We start from the raw sequence: 12,441 nt of genomic DNA, 5'->3' as shown, positions 1-12,441 counted from the left end.
CATTTCCTTGTTGGAAATGTAGCAGCTGCAATGCTCAAACACACGTAATACAGTAATACTTATACCAGGGATACGTTTATGGACTTGGATCTAGCGAAACCTAAACCTACAGCTAAAAGGGGGGGGGGGGGGGGGGGGGAGAAAGAAAGCTGTGTCTGTTTGAAAATGTATAGTTTTATTGTCATTTCCAATTAAGGGGCAATAGCCAGCAGCAAATGTATTTAAACTCTGGCGTACAATATTGTGCTTAAAAAAAGCTCTTCATTACCACAAAATTGCTCTTAAAAGTGGTTTCTATAACTTGAAAAGTGAATTATTGACTAGTTTTCATGATTTGGAAAATACATACATTGTCAAAATTGACATGCTTTGCATGGTAAAATCGCACAGGTATAAAACAAAGAAAAACATAATGTACTTACATTTTAAAGGGAAAAATAAGCAGTTGTCAAATATATTAGTCTTTTGTTGGTGATGGACAAAAAGAGACTTGGACCCTGACTATGTTTATCTATTTGTTTAGAAAAAAGTAGTCTCCACTGCTTATGGATGTGTATGTACATGTCACACTTGCATACTTAACAGTCAAATGTGCTCAACAGCCAAACAAACAGAAAACCAGGCACACAAATACACATACGTTCCTACAAGAACATACAGTAACAGTAAAACCAAAACATGCCAAATTTAAAGTGATCAATAAAATTGTTTTCCTTAAAAAAAAAGAGCACAATTAGAAAATAAAGACTTTTAAAATACACTTTAAAAACATGTCGGTACCAGGAACAATTTCCGGTGCCAAACAGCGGCTTAAATAAACGTCCATGTTCGTGCCAGTTCTATAAATGGCACATACGTCTGCTCACATTGCTTCATTTCATGGCTAAAATACACAAGAACTGGGTGAAAGAATGCCTGTGCTGTCCTCACTTGCTCAGTCAAAGCCCAGGCATGATGTAGGCAATGTTGTCCAATGTGTTGGACTGAAATTAAAAAGAGAAAAACATTCAAAAATGTTACCACAAATTGCTTTGTTTGTACAAATAATGATCGATTACATTTGTCCCAACGAATCTGCATCCATTCCATTCACTGACTGTAAATAACTGGGGTAATTAACACGTTGACATGTTAATAACAGGGATGGACTAGGGTGGAATAAAGAGGAATTTAGTTAACAGATAGCAACACAAACACACATGAACAAACTCTTTACAACTAACTTACTAAAGTGTAAAAATAAATATTTTCTCACCTTTTTGAAAGAGACAAATATCTGCGCATTCAATTTCCATTCAAGTTTTACATATATAAATATTATGTCCAGACTCAATGGGAATCGTCGACAGGCAGTTTTTTCCATGCATCCCATTATGTATGTCCAAGTGTGTTGTATTCTGATAACCACAAAGCAGCTGTAATTTTCTTCCAATCACTTTATTTTGTTTCAGAGGACAGAATATGTTAAGCACATAATGTAGTTATACTACTGTGCGAAATGACAAGCAGGAAGAGCTGAAGACAGCAGAAAGACGGCCTATACACCACTAAAAACTGGAACACAAAATTGGTCTGTTTGACTTATTTATTTAAGTACAAGCCGACACGCAAACCTCTGAATTTCACTGAGGAGGGCCCTGTCAATTGTGGATTTGTTAGTAGTGTGTTCACTTGGACATGTGTTTCACATTGGATTTAGTACATGTTGACAGGGAGGAAGGTTACATAAATTTGACAAGTTTCCTATTAGCATCTTCACTCTTGAATTTGTGGTGGTTTCAACAATGGCATCACAAATGAGTGCCAGTGTCTTAAGGGGATGGTTGTGACTTTTTGCGGTGCGCCCGGCCCATTCAAACCTAACAAATCCTTTCTTAAGCCTTTTAAAATCCTAAGCCTTTTACATTTGTGCTTTTGCCTTGCTTTGTTCGGGAAGACATTTATAAATTGGATACGGTTGGAAAGGGATTTGGTTATAGACTAAGACGTTAAGTTGTTTTGTTTGCATGAAAGGATTGGGCCTGTGGGAAATGACAAACTTGAATATAAACCAAAGTGGTTAGTGGAGCTGAAACTACTAGATTGGCGTTCATGCTATATGAATCGATACCAGTAACATACCAGCACAGTGCGAGGACATCCGTTGAGCTGTGGAATCTGTGCCGTGAGACACGTCAACGGCCCCAGGGCACACAAGATGGAGTCTAAGAGGACAGACAAACTTCCTGAAACTGCTACCATCCCCTAAGAAAAGAAAGAAAAACTGTTTATTGGTTTTGCTGAACAAATAATGTGATTTGGTATTATATTAATGTCATGGGAAGTATGGCTTGACACGTCGGAGATCAAGAAGCCCAAGGAAGACATCCGCACACAATTTATCCACACCGGAATTGTCTAGACCAGGGGTGCCCGAAAGGTAGATCGCATGACATGCCCCTAAAAAAGGTATACAAAAATATATTTTTGGCATCTGCCACTTGAATTAAGGTGACTTGATTCATTGATCAAAAAGGGCCTGTCAGCTCAAACCCACAATGCAATATTTTGTTTTCAAGAGTGTTGCCGTGCACAAACGTCAGAGGCATTACAGATTAAATACAAAAAACCATCTACCTATTCCATTTCTCCATTCCAAGTGCATTTGACTTATATGTAACACCAGCGCCGCTATTCCATATTTAAACTAGTTTCAGCAATTGTTTAATATTATTTTTCGGTAGGTAGATCTTGTTGAGGCAGTCACTTTGAAAGTAGCTCTCAAATCAAAAAAGTGTGGGCATGCCTGGTCTAGACACTAGAGTAGTAATGTCAACACCATAAACAAATGAAAAACTGAAAAAGTACCAGATCATGGCATTGATTGCCTCCAAAAACTAAGATCCTTTAAAATGTGATACAATGTGTCCACTTCCCATAAGAACTTGCCCTTGTGTGTACCCTCCATTCTATTCGTGTATGTGTCTGTCTTCATACAAACCTCGGTTTCTTGTAGCCGATGGCCAATGAGAGACAGCGATTCTCCAAGTAGCTGCAGGTGAGCTGCTGCATCGATGGGATCCACATCAGGGATTCGTGCCGGTGACAGAGATACACCGCTGGACGCTCTCGAAGGAGACACCAGCCCTGTGGCGATTCCTATACCTTTTATAGAACCTGACACACAGAGACAACTGACAATGATTACGGCTTCTAAAACAATAATGGTGCCAATAAACGTCGCTGGCTATTAAACACTATCAGTGCCGGAAGTGCTTCAAAATAGGAGCTCTGGGTGGCCGGGGTTGTCTCAGCGCTTTTACTCTGAAAGCCATGACCCGGAAAACAATCTACTAAAAAAAGTTGACTTTACATTGCTAGCTTACATTGCGATCATTTTAATTTATACGATATATGATCCAAAAAGCGTTCATATTTTGCGGGAGAGACAGATGAGGAGCAGAAATGATCCGTTCATAACCACGGAGAGCGCCCTGGATTAGGAGATACGAGTCATTCTTTCCGCCGCGCTAACATGTAAGTCAACGGCAAGGTAATATGAGCCCAGAGTGTAGCATACGGCAGCCGAAAGGCGAACGGGCCAAAAAGAAAATAGGAAAAACTCTGAATATTCTTATCTCGCCCCGTATCATTGAGGATGAGCGAGGATGTCCAGCGACGTCTAAGGCTCAGCTCGTTTTTAATCCTTAAGACGCCCAGGGACGTCTTACGTACAGAAACTGTTTTAATGTAACTGTCCACATGTTTCATGGTTTAAATCTTCAGATAAATTATCTCGGTTCAAAAAAAGGTACATAATTATCAAGTATCCCCCCTCCCCCAAATATGTACCTCTTACCTCTATCTTTGCCTTCATTTATTATTCCATATCCTATGAATACTGTATGTATACATTTGATCCTCCAGAAGTTGGGAAGCACTTGTTTTGTATCACTCAACATCCCTGCACTCTTCCTCACTGACCATAATAAAAAATAATTAGTGAGGCTCTGATTGGCGTTCTACATGTGGTCTGTCTTGAGTTGTGTTCACTGATTGTTTTAGTGATACAAATTAATGCTTAGTAGATATGTAGAGCCTAAGAAACTATATTATTAGGATTTTTTATTAGGACTTTCACAGGTTACCTGACCCAAAACAAACGGCACCATGGCACCAGTCTGCAACTGGTCAGTCCAGACCGCTGCAATGTTTGCGACTGGTTTCAAGTTGCGACTAGTTGCATTGGTGTGAACTGGCCTTAACACTTGGAAGTGAGTTTCTAGTAGAAATGAAGAGTTCAGGGATGTTTACCTTTGCTTTTTCCATCTGTGGAGGGTTTGCGTTTGACGGTGGTGGCTTCGGCTTTGTTCTGTTTGTGCTGAAGATACTGTGCTTTCTGCCTCCACACCTGAACAGAACCGTACAAAGAGGGCATTTTACATACCAACACCACAAGCCCTAATGACATAATGCTCAGGGCATTTCCAAAGATATTTCTGTTTCTGACTTGTGTTAAAAGCTTGAACTAACTCACCAGTTTATCTTTCTCAGGCATAGCCTTCCATACCTCTGCAAGCTTTTTACTGAGCTCTCCAAACACTGTAAATCAGAAATACAGACTGATTTAGTGCCAGTTCATTCATAGAATGGATTCAACAGTCAGTTGTTATTTAACAAAATATTAACAACTTATCTGATATATTTAGATTATACTTCTTATAGTATTATATATAATTGACATATTCCCAAATAAAAACAGTGCCATTATATGCCTCCAGGATATTTATAATGTTTACTTTCTTATCGGTTATCCTGACGTTATGTAAGATAAGAGCATTATTGACTTTATTGATTTAATTTATACTGTCTTCAAGGACACTATAACAGTTAAAGAATACAGATTACAGGGCAAGAAAAGAAAGTGCTGAAGTAGATAGAGCATGAAGGAAACGGAAAGACATTACAGTCAAAGCAACGCCATCCGTAAGTTGGTAAGAGGACAATAAATAAATAAAAATATGCACATATATAATAGAGATCACATAAATCATAATTATAACCAATAAAGAAAATAGAAATATATAGATTTTGTTAATAACTTTTCTCAGTTGACATTAATATTTTTATGATCCACCAAGTCAGGGTTAGCCGTAGAATTTCAGCAGCCCCAATGAAGATTGGGTTTACTTTGGCTACCCCCACCCCAAAACATTCCCACAACTCAAAACAACTTCTGCCTCATGATATTCTTTGGGCCCTGGGGCATGGAACGATCTACAGACCAGATTAAAATTGGCTTCCTTGATCCCCCTAGTGACTCCTCTGGCATTCTCCAGCCATTGCTCCTGCTTTGACGAGTAGCAATTGCTGTGTTCTTAGTTTTATATTAGCTTAGTAGTTTCTTGATGTATTGTTCATATTAGTCTTTTTTAGTCTGTACTTGGTTAGCTATTTAGACTCTCTCTGAGCCTACCTAGGTTTTTGGTATTACGGATGTCATGTTTGTCTTGTCATGTCCTGTATTTGTTGTTACTGGCAGAGCTGTGTAACATTTATTTGCCTCTTCTCTTGGCCAGTGCGCACTTGTAAAATGTGATTTTACTGGTTAAATAAATAAAAAATTGTATTACCACACATAATGAGCGAATACACGTGTCACATGCAATGCTGAAATTGCCAGTTGACAGTTAGTGGCAATCTAGAGTGCAGCACCCACAATTCAATTTGTTATATTCATTGATTAACCCAAAACATATTTACATAAAATAATACTAAACATAAATGAAGTGTTTACTTTGTTTATTGGGTCCAGCCTTCAGTTGACCTTGACCTAGTGCTGGCTGCTCTGCGTTGATGTTGACCCGGTACTCCTTACAGAACACCTGGTACGCTGTCGTAGGCGCTGTTCGCTTGGGCTTCTTGGGCTGTTTGAATTAGAGAGGGGTGAAATGGTTAATTTGGGCTTTTTATTTTGAAGATTCAGCCTCAAACGGCAGAATCTAAGTTTCTGAACTAATCAGAAAAAAAAAATTGGCATCCATTATTAGGTATGCCCATATGATGACCACGGATATGGTATAAAAGTGTGAAAAACGTATTTTTCATTTCACTAGGTCTTTGTGGAATACGAGATTCTATGATTTATTTGTCATGTGAAGTGAGTGGCAGACTATGCCAGATTGTGCATCTTACCTAGGTATAATACAAATATGGTAATACAAATTAAACAAAATACTTTGTAGTAAAAACTGAACACAAATTTGGTGTGGTGAATGAACATAAACTAGCAGATGTGTCCATAGAAGATGATGCTGAGACGCTACGGCTCTGCTTTTAAAACAAGTTCTCTATTAACGGCTAGAAGGCTTAAAACCACTGACCAATGCACTTTAGCTCTCATGGCCTTCATCAGGTAAAAGACTACAGTAATGTATACTCAGTGGGATGACGGTGCCCAAAAAGAACAGCTTCTCAAGCTTGTATCGCAAGCGAAACTGTCATGCAATGACATTTCTTTTTAAATATTTTGAATACATCAACTAGAATGTCTGCCCACATTTACACATGGAACCGAATAGTGGTGCAACAGTTGATATAACGTGCGCGCACGCACACACACATACACGTACACGCACAGTAGATAAGTAATCAATAGAATAATGATAGTTGCAGCCCTAGAACTGAGTCGACTACCAGTGGCACTGAACGGGGCTTCAACTTTACCTTATCTTTATCCTTCTCATGCTTCTCTTCCTTCTTTTTCTTCTTTTCCGTCACAGTGTTGTTACCTTGATGGTGGTGTTGCGGAGCAGGTGGGCCCATGGCATACATAGGACCCACAAGACTGTGGTTGACCGTGGGAGGATGGGAGTGACCGTGACCTCTGGAGGCGTCTGGATGAGACCATGTACACAAGAAATGTAAAAAGTTAAGATACAATTTTAAATACAGAATATTCATGCATACTGAACCAGTTACTTTTTACTTTTTTTGGCAAATTTGTCTGTGTAGTTTAAGCCCAGTGTTGTTTTGTACAGTGTTCTTTTGTACTTAATATTTATTCAATTGTAATTAAATATACCTATATCTAAGTCCTAACTAGAGAAAGGACTATGTTTCTTCGTGGGGAAAAATCAACATTTATCTTATTACATGGCTTTGTTGAATACTTATTATTTCTTATTTATTTCTGTCTACCTTAATTATTTGCATATTCTTTATGTATTTGTTTGTATCAGTACTTGTTGCCTCTTTATGTTCATGCTTACTTGTTCACAAATGCTATGTACATAATTTAGAAAGTTAGAAAGATATGTTCTCTTTCCTTGTCCCCAGATGCTGAATTGTTTAATATGCCTTTTAAAGTCCTTGAATTATGGCGATGTAAACTCATCTACTGCATCATGTTCACCCACCTCCAGATCCTTTGCTGTGCTTCTTCTCTCTTCCACTCTTCTCCTTGTCCCTGTCCTTCTCCTTGTCCTTCTTCTTCTTACTCTTCTTGCTCTTCTTGCTCTTCTTCTTGGACAGGTGCGTGTACGAGTCGTCTATCACCAGCTCTCCTGCCTCCAGCTCCCCTCCGGAGGAAGAGCTGTCATCTCCCATGCCTCCTCCATAGTGACCTGAAGAAGAGGACAGAATGAGCGCTGTACGACTAAAAGCTAGAAACAACAAACCTCAGAGGGGATGGTAGCTGTCGGCTTGAGTTCCAGCTTCTCAGAATCTATCCTGAAATTGAGTCTTTTTTTTCTAAATATTTTTTGTCCCACGATTTTGTAACCCATTTTTCACCCCTGTGTCAATCATCCTGTGATGTGATCCTGGGCTCTACACACCCTCCGCCAACCTAGGGAGAGCAACGGACTTAACTCATGCTTCCTTCATGCTTGAGTGTCCAAGTTGCTCCTTTACACCTGACAGGGGGGAGTTTCCCTGTTTGGACGTAGCGCGTAGAAGGAGCACGTTATTCCAACCAGTTCCTTTCCCCTCCATCAGGTGTCCCGGCTGGCCAGGGGGAGGCAGTTTAGAGACCAGGATTACTGCATGTTTTTGTGAGGGTACCTACCCTAGAGCTAAATTCCAATACCGCAACTTTCACACTCGCTCACTCTCCTCGCGTCCTCCACTCGCTCCTCGGCTCCGCCCCCAGCGAGGAGGAGAGGAGGAGGAGAGGATTCTATGCGAGGACAGAGTGGTGGTCGAATTTTCCTCTGGAATCGGAATGTACTACGCTGTCATTTCAAAGCGACGGCACAATCCGCGATCACTAATGACGTGTATCAATTCAATTCAATTCAAAGGGCTTTATTGGCATGGGAAAACATACGTTGCCAAAGCAAAAGTGGTGTCACTGTCACACAGCTGGATCACTGGAACTCCGAAGTCCGAACAGAGCCGTACAGTGCAGAATAGACAATTCATCATTTTGTACATGTAACCGAGGGTCCGAGGCCAATGTGTATGTATTGGTAACATGTGCAAGGCAAGGCTATTTATTCCTGAAATAGTGAATAAGCGCCAGGATGCGCACACGTATAAATCACCCCCCCCCCCCCATCCTCCGACAGTCAGTCCTCCTCCGCGGTCTTTGCAAATAACGGACACTATAACAGGAATTAGGTATAGTCTCTCTGACTTACATATTCAGTTCAGTCCACATATAAATATTATTTTTTTCCATTTTTGTCACCGTCATTCATAGCAGTCTGTGCATTCAGGCATGCACAGAGATAAATTAACTATAGCTTTTGAGGTGCGCACAATATAGCCGGCCTAATTTATATCCTACTTTTATTATGCTTCACACAACGCAATAAAGCCAGTGGCTTGTTGTGGTCCTTTCACTTTCACATAAGTAGGCTAGATAGGCTACTTTATCATTCTGAAGCTCTATTCATTCAGCGAAAATGTGTCTCTTCAACAAACAGTTGAACAGTGCGTGCATGTGTGTGTTGGCCGTTGGGTCGGCGACTTCAGCCAGTCAGCCGGCCGGCAGCTAGTGGATGGGGGGGGGGGGGGATGGGGGGGGTGCACAGTATCGGGTTTCATCAGTGTTTTCTGTTCCACATGTGGAGGAGGCGGACTTACGTCACTGGAGAAGGAAAAAAAACATGTACACGTGATGCGGAAATCCGCTGCGAGGAGACAAAATACCCCACCGAGCCTGCACCTGATGTACACTCGCTCTATGCGGTCTCGGAGAGCTCACTCGGCTCCTCCACTCGACTCTCCTCTCCTCCTCGATGGAGCGCTTTAACAATCGGAACGTTAACAATTTCCGGGTCACGCTGGAATGACCCCGAGTGACCGAGTGGGAGTGAGCGAGTGTCCGAGATTTTGGGTATTGGAATTTAGCTTAGGGGACACGGGGAGAACATGTAAACTCCACACAGAAAGGCCCTTTCGCCAACCCCGCCTTCGGGTATGGGCACTGATGACGCGGAGGAGTAAACACGCCGCCAGCACCCACAGTGCCCCGAGCGGGAATCGAACCCAGGACCTTCTAGCTGTGAGGCGACAGCACTACCAACTGTGCCACCGTGCCCCCTGAAATTGAGTCTTTAATGCGCCACTGCAGAGGTGCTAATTATAATGTATTGACATACTATACTGCACAAATTGGTTAAAATAGGATTAATTCAAATAAGTAATGATTATAGTTTTAAGCTGCTCCTGAAATTTGGTTAAATATGAATTGAATTGATTGAGACTCAACCTACTAGTCTTTCTGGTTGCCATATTGTTGCAAAGATGTGTCATGTATTTTGATACAGAAAAACATTGTTGAAAGGAAACCAGTACAACTCAATCAATATACCTTTGAATGATTTCAGTAATATTTTCTTCTGTTTCAACACATCTTTACTCATAATCATTGGTAAACAACATTCACAACAAAGTTTATCAAATTTGCACACACACACACACACACACACACACACAAGATGCATCTAAGCGAAAGTCATTTAATAACCTCTTACCTTCCACCTCCACTTCCTTCCCCACCACAGGCAGCGGATCTCGACTCTGCTGCACTTTCTTCTTGGGTGACTTGGAGGGCGGGGCGCCACGCTCCCGATCCTTCTCCTTCCGTGCACCTCCTTTGGTCCCGTGGGATGCTGGGAATGGGGGGTAGCTCTCTGCCTCCTCTTTCTCTGGTGACATGATGAGCTTCATCTTCAGGCCATCAGCCTCGCGCAGCGTCAATGGCTCCTCCTTGGGGGCACCGCCGTGGAACAGGGATGATTTGGACGAGGAGTGCTTCTTGGAGGACGACGAAGATGAGGAGGGCAAGGGGCGCGAGTGAGAGAGAGTGTGGCCCCCTTTGTTCCCGGTGCCTTCACGCTTGCGGTCCTTTGAGCCGTGAGAGGAGAAGGTAGGGTAGGAGGGCTTCTTGTGCAGGTGTGGGCTGGGGTCTGAACCAGTGGCCATGGGCGAGGTGATGGCCTGCAAGAGGCCCATTGCTGTGTCTGTAGGGTGCGAGGAGCCAGCGGAAGGGGAGGAGAGTGGCGGGGAGCGATCGGCAGACTTGCGTTTCTTCTTGTGGGAAGGTGGACCAGGGCCATCGTGGTCTTACACAGTTGAATAAAGGAGTTAATACCACACAATCAGACAACTGATTCTGTCAACACTCAACAGAAACCAAAACCAAATTCAAGCCTAACTGTATGTTCCCTGCTCTCACCTCGGTAATAGTAGTCATCGTTGTGTTTTTTCTTCTTCTTATGTGAATCGCCACCACCAAGGAGGAAAAGTTCTGAGTCCTAATTTAAAAAAAGACACTGTGTTTATGCGTAATGGCTCACAGAAATCAGTATGGTCTTCGGAAAATTCAAAGTGTAAAACTATCTGAGTCGATAACATAGCGTCTTTAAAGCTGTCTAATCTCTTAATGTAAATAAAAAATTGAGGATTTTGCAGAGATTTTACCTTGGGCCGTTTTTTGGACGACTTGCGGACCTCAGCGGCAATCTCCTCTTCCTCTCTGAGCAGGTCCTTGTATGACCTCCTCTTCTCTCTCTGACTACGACCAGCCACAAGGCCCCTGTCTCCCTCCATACCCACATCTGAAAGAAGCAGAACATCGTTATTACGCGGCTTACCTTGAGAAGAAAATGATGGCACATGTAGAATATATGGGAATATGTGGTTTAATACATCTATTGGCAAGTGCACTCTGTGTAGATCAGGTCCCAGTGATTGGCATAACTAGTTCTTCTTTCCTAACTGGGGTACAGTTAGGAAAGCTTCATAATTGTGTGGTGTTAACTATATGGTGATGCAATATAGTGAACAGCATGTGCACAGCATGAGTTACATTAGCAGTAATTACCCATTCCTCCGGCTCCTTTACCCTTGATCTCTTCAAAAGCCATGACTCCTCTTCCTAAAAAGGATTTCTTGCTGCAGAACAATGCAATGTAAACATGAAGACAGGGGCAATGATCTGTTACACAATTATATCGTTAAACACATGTTTTTAAATGCAGATAAATATTAAAGAATAAAATCGCACCCGCGTGAAGTGAGGGGCACTCTTATCATCATACATCATCTCATTCCGGCCAATCATAATTTAATCTTCAATGTTGGTGTTTACACAAACACTCAACGCTGGCCATTCATTGTCAATGGCATTCAATGTTTGTGTTAGGACAATGTTTGTCGTTTACACAAACCCTCAAAGTTGGACATATACAGTTTTATGTCACTCAGTCAGAACACAGAATATTATTAAATCAAACCAGCTGAAAACTTTGTAAATTGTGCCTTGAGTTCATAACGTAAAATATCATACTACTCGTGGCCTATAAAGCTATACTATTAAACAGAACTGAAGCCAGCCAGTTCATTCATTCCATCACAAGTTGAGCTTAGCTATGAAGCGACGACTTGTGCAGGAACATCTATCATCCAAGTCGAAGGAGACTGAAGATCACTTAGTAAACTGACCAAAAAGACACAAACACCTGGATGCGCTGCAGCCTGCTTATTACAGTAGTAGTACCGGTTTATCGTTTACAAAACAGTACATAATTGATAGACAAATTCCCGCCTCCTTTCGTAGATATACACAAACACACCCCCTTCCATTCACACTTTGAGTTTTAACTCCCAACATTTCCACCGCTCGCTCTGCAGCGGCTCAATGCGCTCTGCTTTCTGGACACGGCTGCAACCACAGCCCGTGGCTTTCAAACGCCGCCTAGGCCCGGCACTTCATAAGTGGACGAACACACTGACTTTCATGCATTTTACTTCATATAAGTGCACGTCCGCACTGGGGCGGCAGGGGTGTGTATTTTAGAAACACCAGGAGATGTGAAATGCACGAATTAACGAAATTGTACTACCTCTGTGGGTTCAACGATTTACGCGGGTCCGGTCGCCATCTTTGATCATCAGTAGAGACAACACAACAATGCGTGTGGACCTGGGGGAGGGGCCTACCGAACGCAA

The 12,441-nt window shown here is 41.9% G+C and overlaps 1 protein-coding gene across 1 annotated transcript; it reads right to left on the bottom strand.

The window, feature by feature from the left end:
• Positions 1-158: 158 nt before the first annotated feature.
• On the bottom strand, positions 159-12,380 carry hmgxb4a (HMG box domain containing 4a). The gene is made up of 13 exons (XM_083780867.1): positions 12,336-12,380; positions 11,315-11,385; positions 10,912-11,048; positions 10,667-10,745; positions 9,963-10,553; positions 7,398-7,604; positions 6,706-6,875; positions 5,777-5,906; positions 4,517-4,581; positions 4,294-4,390; positions 2,981-3,156; positions 2,122-2,244; positions 159-983 (listed from the first exon to the last, which is right to left on the bottom strand). Exons 2-13 carry the CDS (start codon positions 11,355-11,357, stop codon positions 939-941), a joined length of 1,863 nt encoding a protein of 620 aa, XP_083636993.1. The 5' UTR covers positions 11,358-11,385; positions 12,336-12,380; the 3' UTR covers positions 159-938.
• Positions 12,381-12,441: the final 61 nt, after the last annotated feature.

Source organism: Protomyctophum parallelum (assembly GCF_964188405.1).
Source record: "Protomyctophum parallelum genome assembly, chromosome: 13".
Taxonomy (NCBI): domain Eukaryota; kingdom Metazoa; phylum Chordata; class Actinopteri; order Myctophiformes; family Myctophidae; genus Protomyctophum; species Protomyctophum parallelum.
This window is presented reverse-complemented; position numbering and strand designations above follow the sequence as displayed.

Bases quoted from the DNA above. Each gene is read 5' to 3' on its own strand.
- hmgxb4a (XM_083780867.1), bottom strand. From the start codon at position 11,357: ATGGCTTTTGAAGAGATCAAGGGTAAAGGAGCCGGAGGAATGG. The intron at 10,746-10,911 runs GTAAAATCTCTG...TTTTTAAATTAG, and splicing joins CGTCCAAAAAACGGCCCAAG to GACTCAGAACTTTTCCTCCT. The intron at 7,605-9,962 runs GTAAGAGGTTAT...CCTCTTCTTCAG, and splicing joins GAAGGAAGTGGAGGTGGAAG to GTCACTATGGAGGAGGCATG.